The 12,308-nt window shown below is 56.5% G+C and overlaps 1 protein-coding gene across 1 annotated transcript in view; it reads right to left on the bottom strand.

The window, feature by feature from the left end:
- MROH2A (maestro heat like repeat family member 2A) overlaps window positions 1–12,308 on the bottom strand; it is a 43,670-nt gene that overhangs the window by 24,130 nt on the left and 7,232 nt on the right. The window contains exons 4-17 of the mRNA XM_030326115.1: window positions 12,102–12,200; window positions 11,184–11,335; window positions 10,568–10,711; window positions 8,327–8,419; window positions 8,014–8,092; window positions 7,745–7,858; window positions 4,996–5,072; window positions 3,929–4,048; window positions 3,517–3,627; window positions 2,594–2,741; window positions 2,022–2,062; window positions 1,433–1,574; window positions 1,196–1,248; window positions 640–747 (exon numbers count right to left, since the gene is read on the bottom strand). Of these exons, the coding sequence (XP_030181975.1) occupies window positions 640–747; window positions 1,196–1,248; window positions 1,433–1,574; window positions 2,022–2,062; window positions 2,594–2,741; window positions 3,517–3,627; window positions 3,929–4,048; window positions 4,996–5,072; window positions 7,745–7,858; window positions 8,014–8,092; window positions 8,327–8,419; window positions 10,568–10,711; window positions 11,184–11,335; window positions 12,102–12,200 (1,481 nt within the window). The remainder of the gene's footprint in view (window positions 1–639; window positions 748–1,195; window positions 1,249–1,432; window positions 1,575–2,021; window positions 2,063–2,593; window positions 2,742–3,516; window positions 3,628–3,928; window positions 4,049–4,995; window positions 5,073–7,744; window positions 7,859–8,013; window positions 8,093–8,326; window positions 8,420–10,567; window positions 10,712–11,183; window positions 11,336–12,101; window positions 12,201–12,308) is intronic.

Below are 12,308 nucleotides of genomic sequence, written 5' to 3'. Positions count from 1 at the left end.
GCCATGAACACGGGATCCTTTCTGTTGATTGAGACCTTCTCTGATTTCTCTCAACTATGTTCACAGTTTTGTAAAAAACCTTTTTACAACAAAATACACATACGTGGTCATGAGCCAGTAGCTGGATGAGTCGGATGTGTGGAATAACATCCGGCAATCTACCGGTGGGGGTGGGGACAGTTGGGAGTCCAGCTCTAAACCCAGCCTGCCCACTCTTTCTTCCTTTGTCCCCCTCCCAGCCTCATCTTCTTCACAGCCGAGCTAGAACTCAGCCACCCCTTTAGCCTTCCGTGGCTCAATGTCACCCTCACCATTTTCACTATTTCCCAAAACCTGCTCACACATCTCAGCCCTTGCCTGTTGGACTCTGCTAGGAGACCACTTCAGGTGGAAAGTGAGATGAAGGGTGGGGAAGATGGCGACTGGAGAGGAGGCCCCAGCTTCAGCAAAGCAGGCTTTTAAAGAAAAACAACACAAAGCAAGAAACAAACACCCACTGACTTAAGCCACCCACCTCTCCTCCCAGAACCCTGTGGACAGCTGCAGGTACAGCTGGGCTCACCCACAGTGCGGGACTCCATCCCACTGTCCCTGGTGTCCCCTCCCTGTCTGAACTGTCTTGACACTGTGAGGACAAACCTTCTCCAGGGAGGGGCTGTCAAAGCTTTCGATCTGGTTGTTCAGCTCTTTGCTCAGACGCAAGCTCCAGTTGGAACCTCGAGTCTTCTTAAGGGAGTTTCTCAGAAACTGAGGAGACAGAAGATGTAGGTGGGCAGTGCCCAAGGACCCCAGTCCTGTCCTCTCCCAGGCTGAGGGAGGGCTGTGAGACCTTGAGTCACGGTGACTCACCCTCTCTGGCCCCCTTCCCCAATCTCCAGACTGCTCTACCCATCGAACCCTGATCCCGTGAGCCTGGAGAACAGCTGTGGCTTTGATGCTGGAGGGAGGAGGGTCACCCCGTGCTGCTTTCCTGAACACATGGTTCCCCAAGTTGGAAGGCTCTCTGTTCTCCCCTGCTGGCAGACACAGCCGTGGACGTGCCTGGTGCTCCCCAAGTCTTCTCGGACAGAAGGAGAATGTGTCCTCCAAGGACTCCTAAACTCCCCATGCCGACCCCGCCGAGGGCCCTCCAGTGCACCGTGCACCCTTCCCCTTTCTCCCAGCCCAACCTCAGCAAGCTGGATCATGTCCTCACCTGAATTAGCTTGTCCTCCCAGGTCTTCTGATTCCAAGTAAACTCAGTATGTTCTGAAGAAAGAAGGTCCACGTGTGCTACTTTCTCCCGCTGCTCCCTTCTGGGTCAGCCTCGTGGGTCTGGCACTCGAAGCCCTCCACGGATGGGCTCAGCACATGCTGTCGTCCCCTCCCCACTTCAAGCCAGGTGATTAGTACGCCAGCAGGCACGCGGGGAGGGGGCCCCCGGGCGCCTCACCTTCCAGGTACTTGACCAGCAGCGGGATCTCCAGCTCCCACATGTCAGCCATGGCGGGCGCGATGCTCTGGCTCAGGGTCCTTAGGAGGTTGAGCATGGCTATCCCACGGCCCTCCCCCTTGTAGGGGGATGACATCAGCACCTGGGTGGGGGACGCCCAGATGCCAGTGGGGCAGGGCAGCCCCCCACACAGGCACTTTGTTCCCAGAAAGAAGAGGGGCAAGATCATGGGCTTTCTCCCCACCCCAGGCTTCTGCAGAGCACGGATTAACGCCCAGAGTCAACATAAGGAGCAGAACGCGTGCGTGCAAGGCCCCCAGGGGCAGGCGGGCCCTTGGCAGTGTCCTGGGGATGCGCTGGGGCTGCTCAGAGGCTGAGCAGAGGAATGTGGGAGCACGTTCCCACCAGGTTCCTGGGCATCCGAGCACACAGCCCCTGCCACATGTACCCAAGGGGAATCAAAGGGACCCGGAAAGCTCTGTCCTGCCAAGTGTCTAGCTCCCTCCTCCCTTGGGGGGGCTTTCAAGAGAGAGATGCCATGGGCCCTGGCCTCAGTCTGCCCAGGGCACAGCCTGGGTGAGCCACTCACCAGGAGACGGGCTAGCAGTTTCTGGGGCGCAGGCAGATCCACTGAGGAAGAAGGAGATGTGACCCTGCTGAAGCTGCCCAGCTGATCCTGGGAGACGCCCCATGCTCCCATGCCCCTGTGCCCTGAGAAGGGCTTTGCCCTAGAAGGTACTTTCCTGAAGCATCCCATTGCCCCCAGAACAGAGGATGGGTTGGCACAGGGACCAGTGATAGGTCCATAAAGAACATCATTTTAAATGGTTGATCCTAGGAAGAAGGGAGGATTGCGCTTTGCGCCGGGGCTTAGAAGACATCGGGGGGGGGGGGGTGCTAGTCCAGAGCCTAGAGGAGGTCATGAAGAGGACCCTTCACCATGGGTGAGGTCCTGGGAGGGGTGCAGGGGGAAGGGATGCGAGGAATGACCCGCCAAAGGAAGCTGGCTCCATTTCAACCCCTCCTCAGATATGCTAAGGGCCTCCGGCCTGGCTGTCTGGACTCCTAGACGCTTCCTGGAAAACGGGGAGAAGACACACTCGGAGACACGGAGTGACCGGCCCGCCCGAGCCCCCCAGCCAGCACAGGGACGCTGCCCACCGTGCCTGCTGTTGCTGGCCACGCTGGCCTCCACACCCTTGGTGCGCGGCTGGCGTTCCACCAGGTTTGTGAGACTGATGCAGATGGGAGTCAAGGCCTCGGTGTGATCTGTCTCCATGATGTAGCACAGGAGCCGCAGCCAGAACTCCTGGGTTGGGGGCAGAGAGGCAGGATCGGCGGCGGCATCCGTGGCCACACGAGATCCGTCAGGCCCGCCCCACGGTGCCGGCCTGTGAGTCCAGGACTGGCCCTAAGCGGGTGCCCCCTGGGCTGTGGCCACCGTGAATCTTCTCACTCTCTCTGTTATTCAGATAAGCTGCCCCCGGCCAGGGAGCGTCCAGCCCAGAGTCTCACAGAGTGGACAAGGATTCCCTCCTGATGCTATCATGGTAAATTTTTTGGCCAAATCACGTTGTATCGCAATGAAAAGTTGACACCCTTGTTTCCCTCTTAAGCTTGTGACCTCCTTGGGGTTACACGGAGCCCTCGCAGTATAAGCCTTCGTGTCTTCACGTGCTAGGAACTCACTGGATGCTTGTGCAATTAAACAATTAAAATCATATCTACACACACACACACACACACACACACACACACCTGGGCTGCAGGGGCTTTAAGGTAATAGACACATTTCTGGCAATAAGTCAATGGATACCTATTGAGGCCCTCTGCGTGCCAAGCACTGCCTTAGTGTCTGGGGGACTAAGCTCCCACCAAGGACCCAGCTCTGGAACTGGACCTTCAAGGACAAGAGCTCGGGTGGTGGGAAGATGGAGGCCCTCCAGGCCCCCCAGGCAGCGGGACTGGGAGAAGAAACAACACAGAGCTCTGGGCATGCGTCATTGCCCTGTCCGCTCCCTCCACTCCGAGCCTGGTGTGGGACCCACACAAGTCAAGCTGTCGGCTGCAGGGTGACCACTCACGTTGGTCATCCCACTGACGGAAGAGGTTATGATCCGCACGGTGTCCATGGTGACTTTGTGGACCATCTTCTCCTCCAGGTCCCTCTGATAAAAGCTCTCCCGGCGATTTGTCTGGAAGGCAGAACCGAGGGGTCCCTGCTCACGGGCGGGTGCCCTGCAGCCTTCGGTGTGGCCTCCTCACCCCCGTGAGGCTCCATGTCCCGGAGCCGGGTCTCCAGGGTTTTCTGGATTCCCTGCCTGGCGTGACTGCGCCCACCCTTACCTACAGCTCACTGCGTCTCTGTGCCTGTGTCATGAACGCAGACTCACGCAGGTTCGAGCACAGATACACCGGGCGGATTCTTGCCTCAGTGCTTCGGAAACCGCTTCCAAGGCCCGGCTGCGCCATGGTCTGCATATCAGGGCCACTCACCAGTTTGTAGGTGGAGAGAGTCAGCTGCACAGACACGTACTTCAGGCCCCAGCCTTTGATCCTGTCCTGGTAGCCAGACAGAGCCAACTGGCCGATGATGCGGAGAATAGCCATCCTTACCTGTGGGGACGGGCAGCAGACAAGCCGGGGACTGGGATGGGCTCCGGGGGAGAAGGGCTCAGCATCTAACGCCGAATCCCGTGACCTGAGACGGCCAGGAATTGGGGGTGCCCTGGGCGGGAAGGAGCCTCAGGGGCTACCACCCACTCTGCCCCCACCCCCTGCCTCGTCCAGGGGCGCCCACTCTGCAGCAGGCCCACCCAGGAGCCCTATCTGAGCCTTCCAGAGACAGGGAGCACACTCCCTTCTAGACAGGCTACTCCCTTCTCAGGCAGCCCTGGAGGGGACAGCCTGACTCTTATCCTGGGCCCGCCCAGGCTTGGGCTCATGTCTGCAAAACCCTACGTGGGGGCAGCACAGAACAAACCTGTTCTCTTCCCTTGACGGCCTCCACATTTTGAGAACAGCGAGGCCTAAATCTCCAGCCCAAATCCCCCCCCACCCCCCCGCCATGCCCTCTAGACCCTCGCCCTCCTGGACCCACGACCAGAACTGAAGCTACATTCCAAGGTGGCCGTGGCTACAGTGGAAACTGGACTGTGGGGTTTTGGGGGCCTTTATTTGGAGGGCGCAAGGTGTGCATCTTTCCAATTTCAAGTTGCTTTCTTCAAATGCAGTAAAGGCTACACAAAACCCTCAGGCAGCCACGCAGCTCTGGAGGACGCCGGATTCACCCAGCCTCTCCTCTGTCCAGGGTGCTGGCTGGGCCCCTTCATCGGGCAACTCCAGGTCCTTGAGGAGAGCTGTGGTCCTGCTCCCGTGGGCCTCACACTCCTCCAGCCCTATTCAGTGCTGGCCAGGAAGCCAGGTTTTCCATCAAAGGGCCTCCAGCAGGCCGCCCTCCCCACAGAGCTGGAGAGGAGTGAAGGCCGCCCACCGGACTTCCCTCCGCCGCCCCCTCAGAGTGCCCCGAGCCCCATCCCCTTCCGGGTGTCTGCCCCCGTTACCTTGAAGCGGGTGTCAGAGAGGGTGGTCTTGACCACCCGGATGGCCAGGTAGATGGTCCTGACATTCATTCTGGGCTCTGAAAGAGGAACACCAGCCTGGAGGGCCACCGGCCTCAGAGCTGGGCTCTGAGGAGATGCCCGGGACTCCCAGCGAGACCCCCAGAGCAGCAGGCCTGCCCCCCACCTTCTACCAGGAGCAAGGCATCAGCTGGCCCGTCCACGTCACGCCTCCTGAGAGTCTCCGACTCCCACCGCGGCTCGGGGCCGCCTCCCTCAGAGGCCTCGCTCGCCACCTCCCTGTCCTCTCAATGTCTGTCCCACCCTACCCGGTGCCAGGGGAGAGCATGGCTTTTATGCCTCACAGCTTGGCCTCTGCTTTGTGATTCTCATGGAACCCAGCCGGACCCTCCTTGAGGTGAGAGCCCCACCTACTATCACTTTAGCACCTTCAGGTGGGCACATGGTGGGCTGGGCACATGGTGGGCACGCATAGACCGTTAAGCACAGCAGGGCAGAGCCCGGGCTCTGGTACCAGGCTGCCTGGGTTCAGACCCTGTGTCTGCCACAACGTAGCTATGTGACCGCAGGTGAATTCCTCAGCCCCCTGTGCCTCAGTTTCCCTACCTTTAAAATGGGGATAACAACAGTACCTCTCTCACAGAGCTTCTGTGAGCAGTAATGACAGGGCTTGGCACACAAGAAGTGCTTTGGAAGCGTTTGTTAGTCATAGAATTGAGGACAGCCGACTGGGGGAGAAGGAAGATTGACAGAGGTAAGACAGAGGGGTTCCTGGGTGCCTCAGTTGGTTAAGCATCTGACTCTTCACATCGGCTCAGGCCGTGATCTCGCTGTCGTGGGATCGAGCCCCGCAGTGAGCTCTGTGTAGACACCATGGAGCCTGCTTGGGATTCTCTCTCTCCCTCTCTCTCTGCCCCTCCCCCTGCCAAAATAAATAAATCAACTTAACAAAAAAAAGAGAGAGGAGAGAGAGAGAGAGAGGTAAGAGGAGAGACATGAGAAGATTCCGGAGAGGTCCAGTGTGGACAGAATTGCAAGTCGGGTGCTCGGGCTCACAGTACACTCAAGGCTACATGTTACTACAAGTCATTCTGGTGGAAAAGTAGCGGGGCAACCAAGCACTAAGAGAGCAGGTTCCAATTTTGAGTTTTTATCTCGCAAAATAGAAACTTTTTTTCTGATTCTAAAATAACGTGTGTTCATTGCAAAATTAAAATAAAAGGTAACCACTCAACAGTTTGTGTCCTTCTACACTCACTCAGGCGAAACTAAGCATATAGATTTCTTGCAAGTAATCAAGACTATGTAACACCCCTACCCCCCACCACCATACTATCACCCTCAATACAGAGAGGGCCTCTTTCCCATGAAAAAATACAGAGTGACTATATCCTTTAAGGTTGAGTAATATTCCACTATGTGTATATACTATTCTTCATTCCAGAAATTCCCTATAGAAAACATTTAGGTTGTTTCTAACGTTTGGCTTGTATGCACGCCGTGGTAATGACGTCATTGTCGGTTACCTTCGGGCAATTATACCTTCAGACAATTGTCAAGAAGCTAGACTGTTGAGCCCAAGTTTTGGTCCCTATCCAACTGAACATCCAGAATGCTTTATCAACTTACACAAGAAGCTAGTTTCTTTTTTTTTTTTTTTTCTAGCACAGGGATTAGCAAAGTATAACCCGCAGGCTAAATCCAGATCAAAGCCCATTTGTGTAAATAAAGTTTTATTGGAACATAGCCCCACTGTGCAGTTTATGACTGCTTTTACACAGCTGAGTAACTGTCACAGAGACCATATGGCCTAGAAAGCCGAAAGTATTTTTACTCTCAGGCCTTTCACAGAAAAATGGTGAGGCCAACTCTAGTCATTATTATCTCTGTCCATCAGATAAATCTGCATTTTTTTTTAAGAGAAAGGTTCACTGTCAGCAGAACGTCCTTCATATAAAGTTGCCCAGTCTGTGCACTGCACAGGGCACTCAGCTGAAGGACTGAACAGGAGTGGCCGTGCTCTCCTCACCAAATCATGAACCTGCCGGGCCATGTGCTCCCAGCAAGGGATGTCTTGCCCCAGTTCACACAGAGGCACTGTCTGAGCTGCTGCCTCACCTGGGGAGAGTATTTCCCTTTTGATAACAGGGCCAGGGTTCTAGTTTGGGCTTAGGGATTCAGAATCAGGAGTTTCGACTATGATTGGGCATTGGGGCTATGCCTACATGATATAACTAGGCCTTACATAAAGCCTTTGATTTAGTTTTGCGGGGGGTAGTTCTAAGATTCAGATTAAAAGTTGGAGGGGTGCCTGGGTGGCTCAGTCGGTTGGTTAAGCGTCCGACTTCGGCTCAGGTCATGATCTCACGGTCCGTGAGTTCGAGCCCCGTGTCGGGCTCTGTGCTGTGCTGACAGCTCGGAGCCCAGAGCCTGCTTCTCTCTGCCCCTCCCCCACTCACGCTCTGTCTCTCTATCAAGAAATGAATAAACGTTAAGAAAAAGAAGTTGGAAATTCAGACTCAGTTGGAAGCCGGGATTCAGGGTTTGCGGACACAGCTGGGGGTGGGGGTCACAGTGCTGGTTAGGTTCAAGCACAGAAAATGCGAGGCAACAGACAGCCATGACCCCTTGGCCCAGCCAGCGATGTCAACAAAAGAGGAAATGACCGAGTTCCAGATATGTGTGAGACCCGCTTCCCCTGACTCCCGCCCCACCTGCTGGTCCTGCTCACCAGCTGCGCTCACTATCGCCCTAATCAGGGTCAATGTCCCCACGCGGATGGCCTCTTGGCTCATCTCCATCTGACCGAGGAAGAATTTCATCAGCTCCTTGGGGTAGGACCGGGCTGCAGGGGGGAAGGCTGCCTTAGTCATACGCCCCCTGGGCCAGACAGATGGAGCCAGAGGAGGCAGCCCTGGGGGACGGGGACTCCCGGGGGGGGGGGGGCAGGGACCCCCCCCCCCCCCCGCCAGGCTCACAGGGGACCTGGGGGAGCCTCACCGAGGGCTATGAAGCAGTGTACGATCTCCGCCAGGTTTTGGCTGCCGTACTGCTGCTGGGCAGGAGCCTTGGAACACACCTGGGGAGGGGGCGTGCAGGGAGGGTGGTGAGACGACAAGCAGAGACGGGATGCAAGCACGGGGGCGGCCCGGCCGTGGCAGAGCTGCGTGGGCAACCAACGCCTCCCAGCCCCCGGGGGATACGGGAGCCGGATGAGCGAGACGGGGGCTCCACAGCCACGCCACCTGCCACCGCCCACTCCCCACGGCAGCACCCCGAGAATGCTGGTGCCCCGCCAAGCTCGCGGCCTCACCTGGACGTGCAGTTCCGTGAAAATGGTGTGTAGTTGCATTTGGGGGACGGGGGTGTTGGTGGTGACGGACGTTTCCAGGATCTGCCTCAAGACCTGCAATGAACGGGCCGATGATTCGGGGTCAGTGAACTCTGGACTCTTGTGGCTCAGAGGGGCTGATACCGTGGCTCAGCCGGCGGTATCAGCATCCCCCCTGGGAGCTGGCGGGAAACGCAGAGGATGTGGAGAAACGGGACCCTCTTGCACCGTTGGTGGGAATGCAAACTGGTGCAGCCGCTCTGCAAAGCAGTGTGGAGGTTCCTCAAAAAATTAAACATAGACCTACCCCATGACCCAGCAGTAGCACTGCTAGGAATTTCCCCAAGGGATACAGGAGTGCTGATGCATAGGGGCACCTGTACCCCAATGTCTATAGCAGCACTCTCAACAATAGCAAAACTATGGAAAGAGCCTAAAAGTCCAACAACTGATGAATGGATAAAGAAATTGTGGTTATTGTATACACAGTGGAATATTACGTGGCAATGAGAAAGAATGAAATCTGGCCTTTTGTAGCAACATGGATGGAACTGGAGAGTGTGATGCTAAGTGAAATAAGCCATATAGAGAAAGACAGATACTATATGTTTTCACTCCTATGTGGATCCTGAGAAACTTAACAGAAGACCAAGGGGGGAGGGGAAGGGCGAAAACAAGTTACAGAGGGGGAAGGAGGCAAACCATAAGAGACTCTTAAATACTGAGAACAAACTGAGGGTTGATGGGGGGTGGGTGATGGGTATTGAGGAGGGCACCTGTTGGGATGAGCACTGGGTGTTGTATGGAAACCAATTCGACAATAAATTTCATAAAAAGAAAAAAGAAAAAGAAAGAAATGCAGTCTATCAGGCTCTTCTCCAGACCTGATGAATCCGATCCTGCATTGTCAACAAGCCCCCAAGCTATTCCCAGGCACAGTGATGCTTGGAAAGTGCTGTGCTAAGCCACTGAGCATGGCATTCAAGGCCCTCTTCCCCTTTCTCCCCTATCCACCTGGCAGCGAATCTCATTCTTTATCCAGAGTGATCGAAGGACGGCCCCCTAAATCTATCGTATTAATTTCTCTGCTCTTTGCTTTTGTAGCTGAGGACCACACCTCTGCTGTAGGTGAGTGACACAGCCCAGGTCACGTCTTCACTCAGAACCCTGCAAGGTTCCATCCCACACAGGTTACGGGCTATCGTGGGTTAAAGGGTCTCCCGAAAATTCATGTGCACCCAGAGCCTCAGAATGTGACTTTATTTGAACATGAGGCTTTCCAGGGGCACCCGGGTGGCTCAGGCGGTCAAGGGTCCAACTTCGGCTCAGGTCATGATCTCACGGTTTGTGAGTTCGAGCCCGCGTCGGGCTCTGTGCCGACAGCTGGGAGCCCGGAGCCTGCTTCAGATTCTGTGTCTCCCTCTCTCTCTCTCTGTCTGTCCCCCACTCGTGCTCTGTCTCTGTCTCCCAAAAATAAACATTAACAAAATTAAAAGAAAAAAGAAAATGAGGCTTTCCAGATGTCATGAGGTAAGGGCCTCAGATGAAATAAATCATCCTGGATTTACGATGGGTCTGAAGTCCAACAACTAGCGTCCTTATAAGAAGGAGGACACATCGGGGCGCCTGGGTGGCGCAGTCGGTTAAGCGTCCGACTTCAGCCAGGTCACGATCTCGCGGTCTGTGAGTTCGAGCCCCCGCGTCGGGCCTCTGGGCTGATGGCTCAGAGCCTGGGGCCTGCTTCCGATTCTGTGTCTCCTTCTCTCTCTGCCCCTCCCCCGTTCATGCTCTGTCTCTCTCTGTCCCAAAAATAAATAAACGTTGAAAAAAAAATTTAAAAAAAGGAGGACACGGAGAAGAGACCACGTGAAGAGAGGGGGACGACGGAAGGCTGCAGCCACCAGCCAAGCAACGCGTGGGGCCACCGGAAGCCAGAAGAGGCAACCAAAGGATTCCTCTCCAGGGTCTTCGGAAGGAGCGCCCCTGGAACCGTGAGGCTACATTTCTGTTACTTGGAGCCGCCCACCCTGCGGTTCTCTTACGGCAGCCCCAGGAAACTAACACGCAACCTCACCGCAGCCTCCAAGACCCTTTGGGATCTCGTCCCTTCCACCTAGAACAGCAGTCTCAAAAATCCAGTGAGTGCGGAGCCCCAGCTTCTACTCAGGTGACACTCCCCCTCCCGACGCGGGACCCAGAGGAGCCAAGCCTGCCGCCTCTCACCTGCGTGATGAACAGGGCCTCCAGGCCGCCCCTGTATTCCGCCAGCAGCAGGGGGATGTAGTCGTACAACTGATTCCGAAGGTCGTCGTTGGGCAGGAGGAGGGTCAGCATGGGCTTCAGGGACTTGATGACCCCCAGCTTCACCTACCACAGGAGCCCGGGAGCCCCAGCGAGGCCCAGTGAGGTCACCCCATCCAGAGAGTCCAGGGCACGTGACAGAGAGGGCCTTGGGAGTAGGCGGGGCCCCGCCCGAGACCCCACAGGCAGGCGACGAGGCCGGACTGTCCCTGCAAGTCCCGGCTCTGTCACTTGGGAGAACCTGTCTGAGCGCCTGAGTTTCCTCATTTGTAAAACGGTCCTACGGCACAGCTCCTCTAGGTAAAACGCACCGTAACAGGGACCCTCCTCCAGCAACTCCTGGGGTCTTTCTCAAGCCAGGCCCCCCGGGGCCCCAGGGCCCGGGCAGGTCAGCTCCGCCATTGATCAGGTCACCGTCTCTCCGGGTTCTGAGAACGAGGCTGGACCCAGTGGTCTCTCAGCCCTCCTTAGCCACACAGGCTGGGGAGCCATGACCTGGGGGAGACCACAGGACCCCCTTGAGAAGGGTGCTTCTCACCTCAGGGTTGTGGTTCCTTAGCCACACGGTCACGAAATAGCGATACATCGGGAACAGCTTCATGGCAAACTGATCTTCCGTCATCACAGGATACACACTGTCCTCCAGATGCCGCAGGTAAAACTGGACCGTCTCACAGAAGGTCTCCATGGCTACGGAGCAGGGTGGGGGCGGTGAGCCCCGAGGGGCAGCAGCCGGACAAGGTCTCCCCAGGCCACCTCCCTCCAGAAGCGTTGGCACACTTCTGTAACCAGCAGGTGAGCGAGATGGCCTCAGACAGCCTAGAAAATGCCTCTCTTCAGCCCGTGCTCTCTGCCTTCCAATTTTTATCAGCTTTCTACCCGTGTGGGAGGGGGGCTGTTAAGCCTACGGGTGTGTCCAGACCCCAGTCCTTGAGATTCACATACAGGGGTCAAGGGTAGGATATGACTCCTTACTCACAGCCCGAGGATTGTCCCACAGAGGGCAGTGAGCACATTTTGTCTTATTCTTCTCAGGTATCAGGGATTTGGGACCCCCCGAAACACTTAAGAAATCAAAACCTGGGGCAACGGGATCAGACCATAAAGAGCATCCGAGACCAGCCCTGGTCGGGCCCAACATAGAGGCATGTTCCCTGGTTCCCTCTCCTGTGAAATCCCGTCGTCCTCCTGAAACGCTCGAAACAGAGCCGGGTAAACGAGTCCAGAGACAACTTCCTCCCGCTAAGCCGTGTTCCCTTGAAAGCACCGGCCACAGTTCCACCGCCTGTGCCCCTCCGAGAGCCGATCGGGGCCACACGAAGCAGGAGATTGGACAAATGCTCGGGAATAAATGGACAACCTACCTCCTGTTCAGCAAACCCCTCCACCTGCTTGCCCGGGGCCCTCGTCCAGCCCTCTGGCCGGGCCCCACCGGCAGGCCCCACCAGGCACGTACCACTGCAGATCACCTGGCACATCTTGGCTTCATTGGTGAGTCTCAGCATCGTGAATATGGTGGCCAGGGTGATGCCCATGTATGGCATGAATTCAAACACTGTGCAGGGGGACGAGAGGTGGCAGGGAGTTGGGGGCAGGTCAGCAGGGACAGGGCAGAGGACAAGCCCGCTTCCTGCCACCTCCCGCCCCCACGGAGCCCAGCGTG

Source organism: Lynx canadensis, chromosome C1 (assembly GCF_007474595.2).
Source record: "Lynx canadensis isolate LIC74 chromosome C1, mLynCan4.pri.v2, whole genome shotgun sequence".
In the NCBI taxonomy this organism is placed as follows: Eukaryota; Metazoa; Chordata; class Mammalia; order Carnivora; family Felidae; genus Lynx; species Lynx canadensis.
This window is presented reverse-complemented; position numbering and strand designations above follow the sequence as displayed.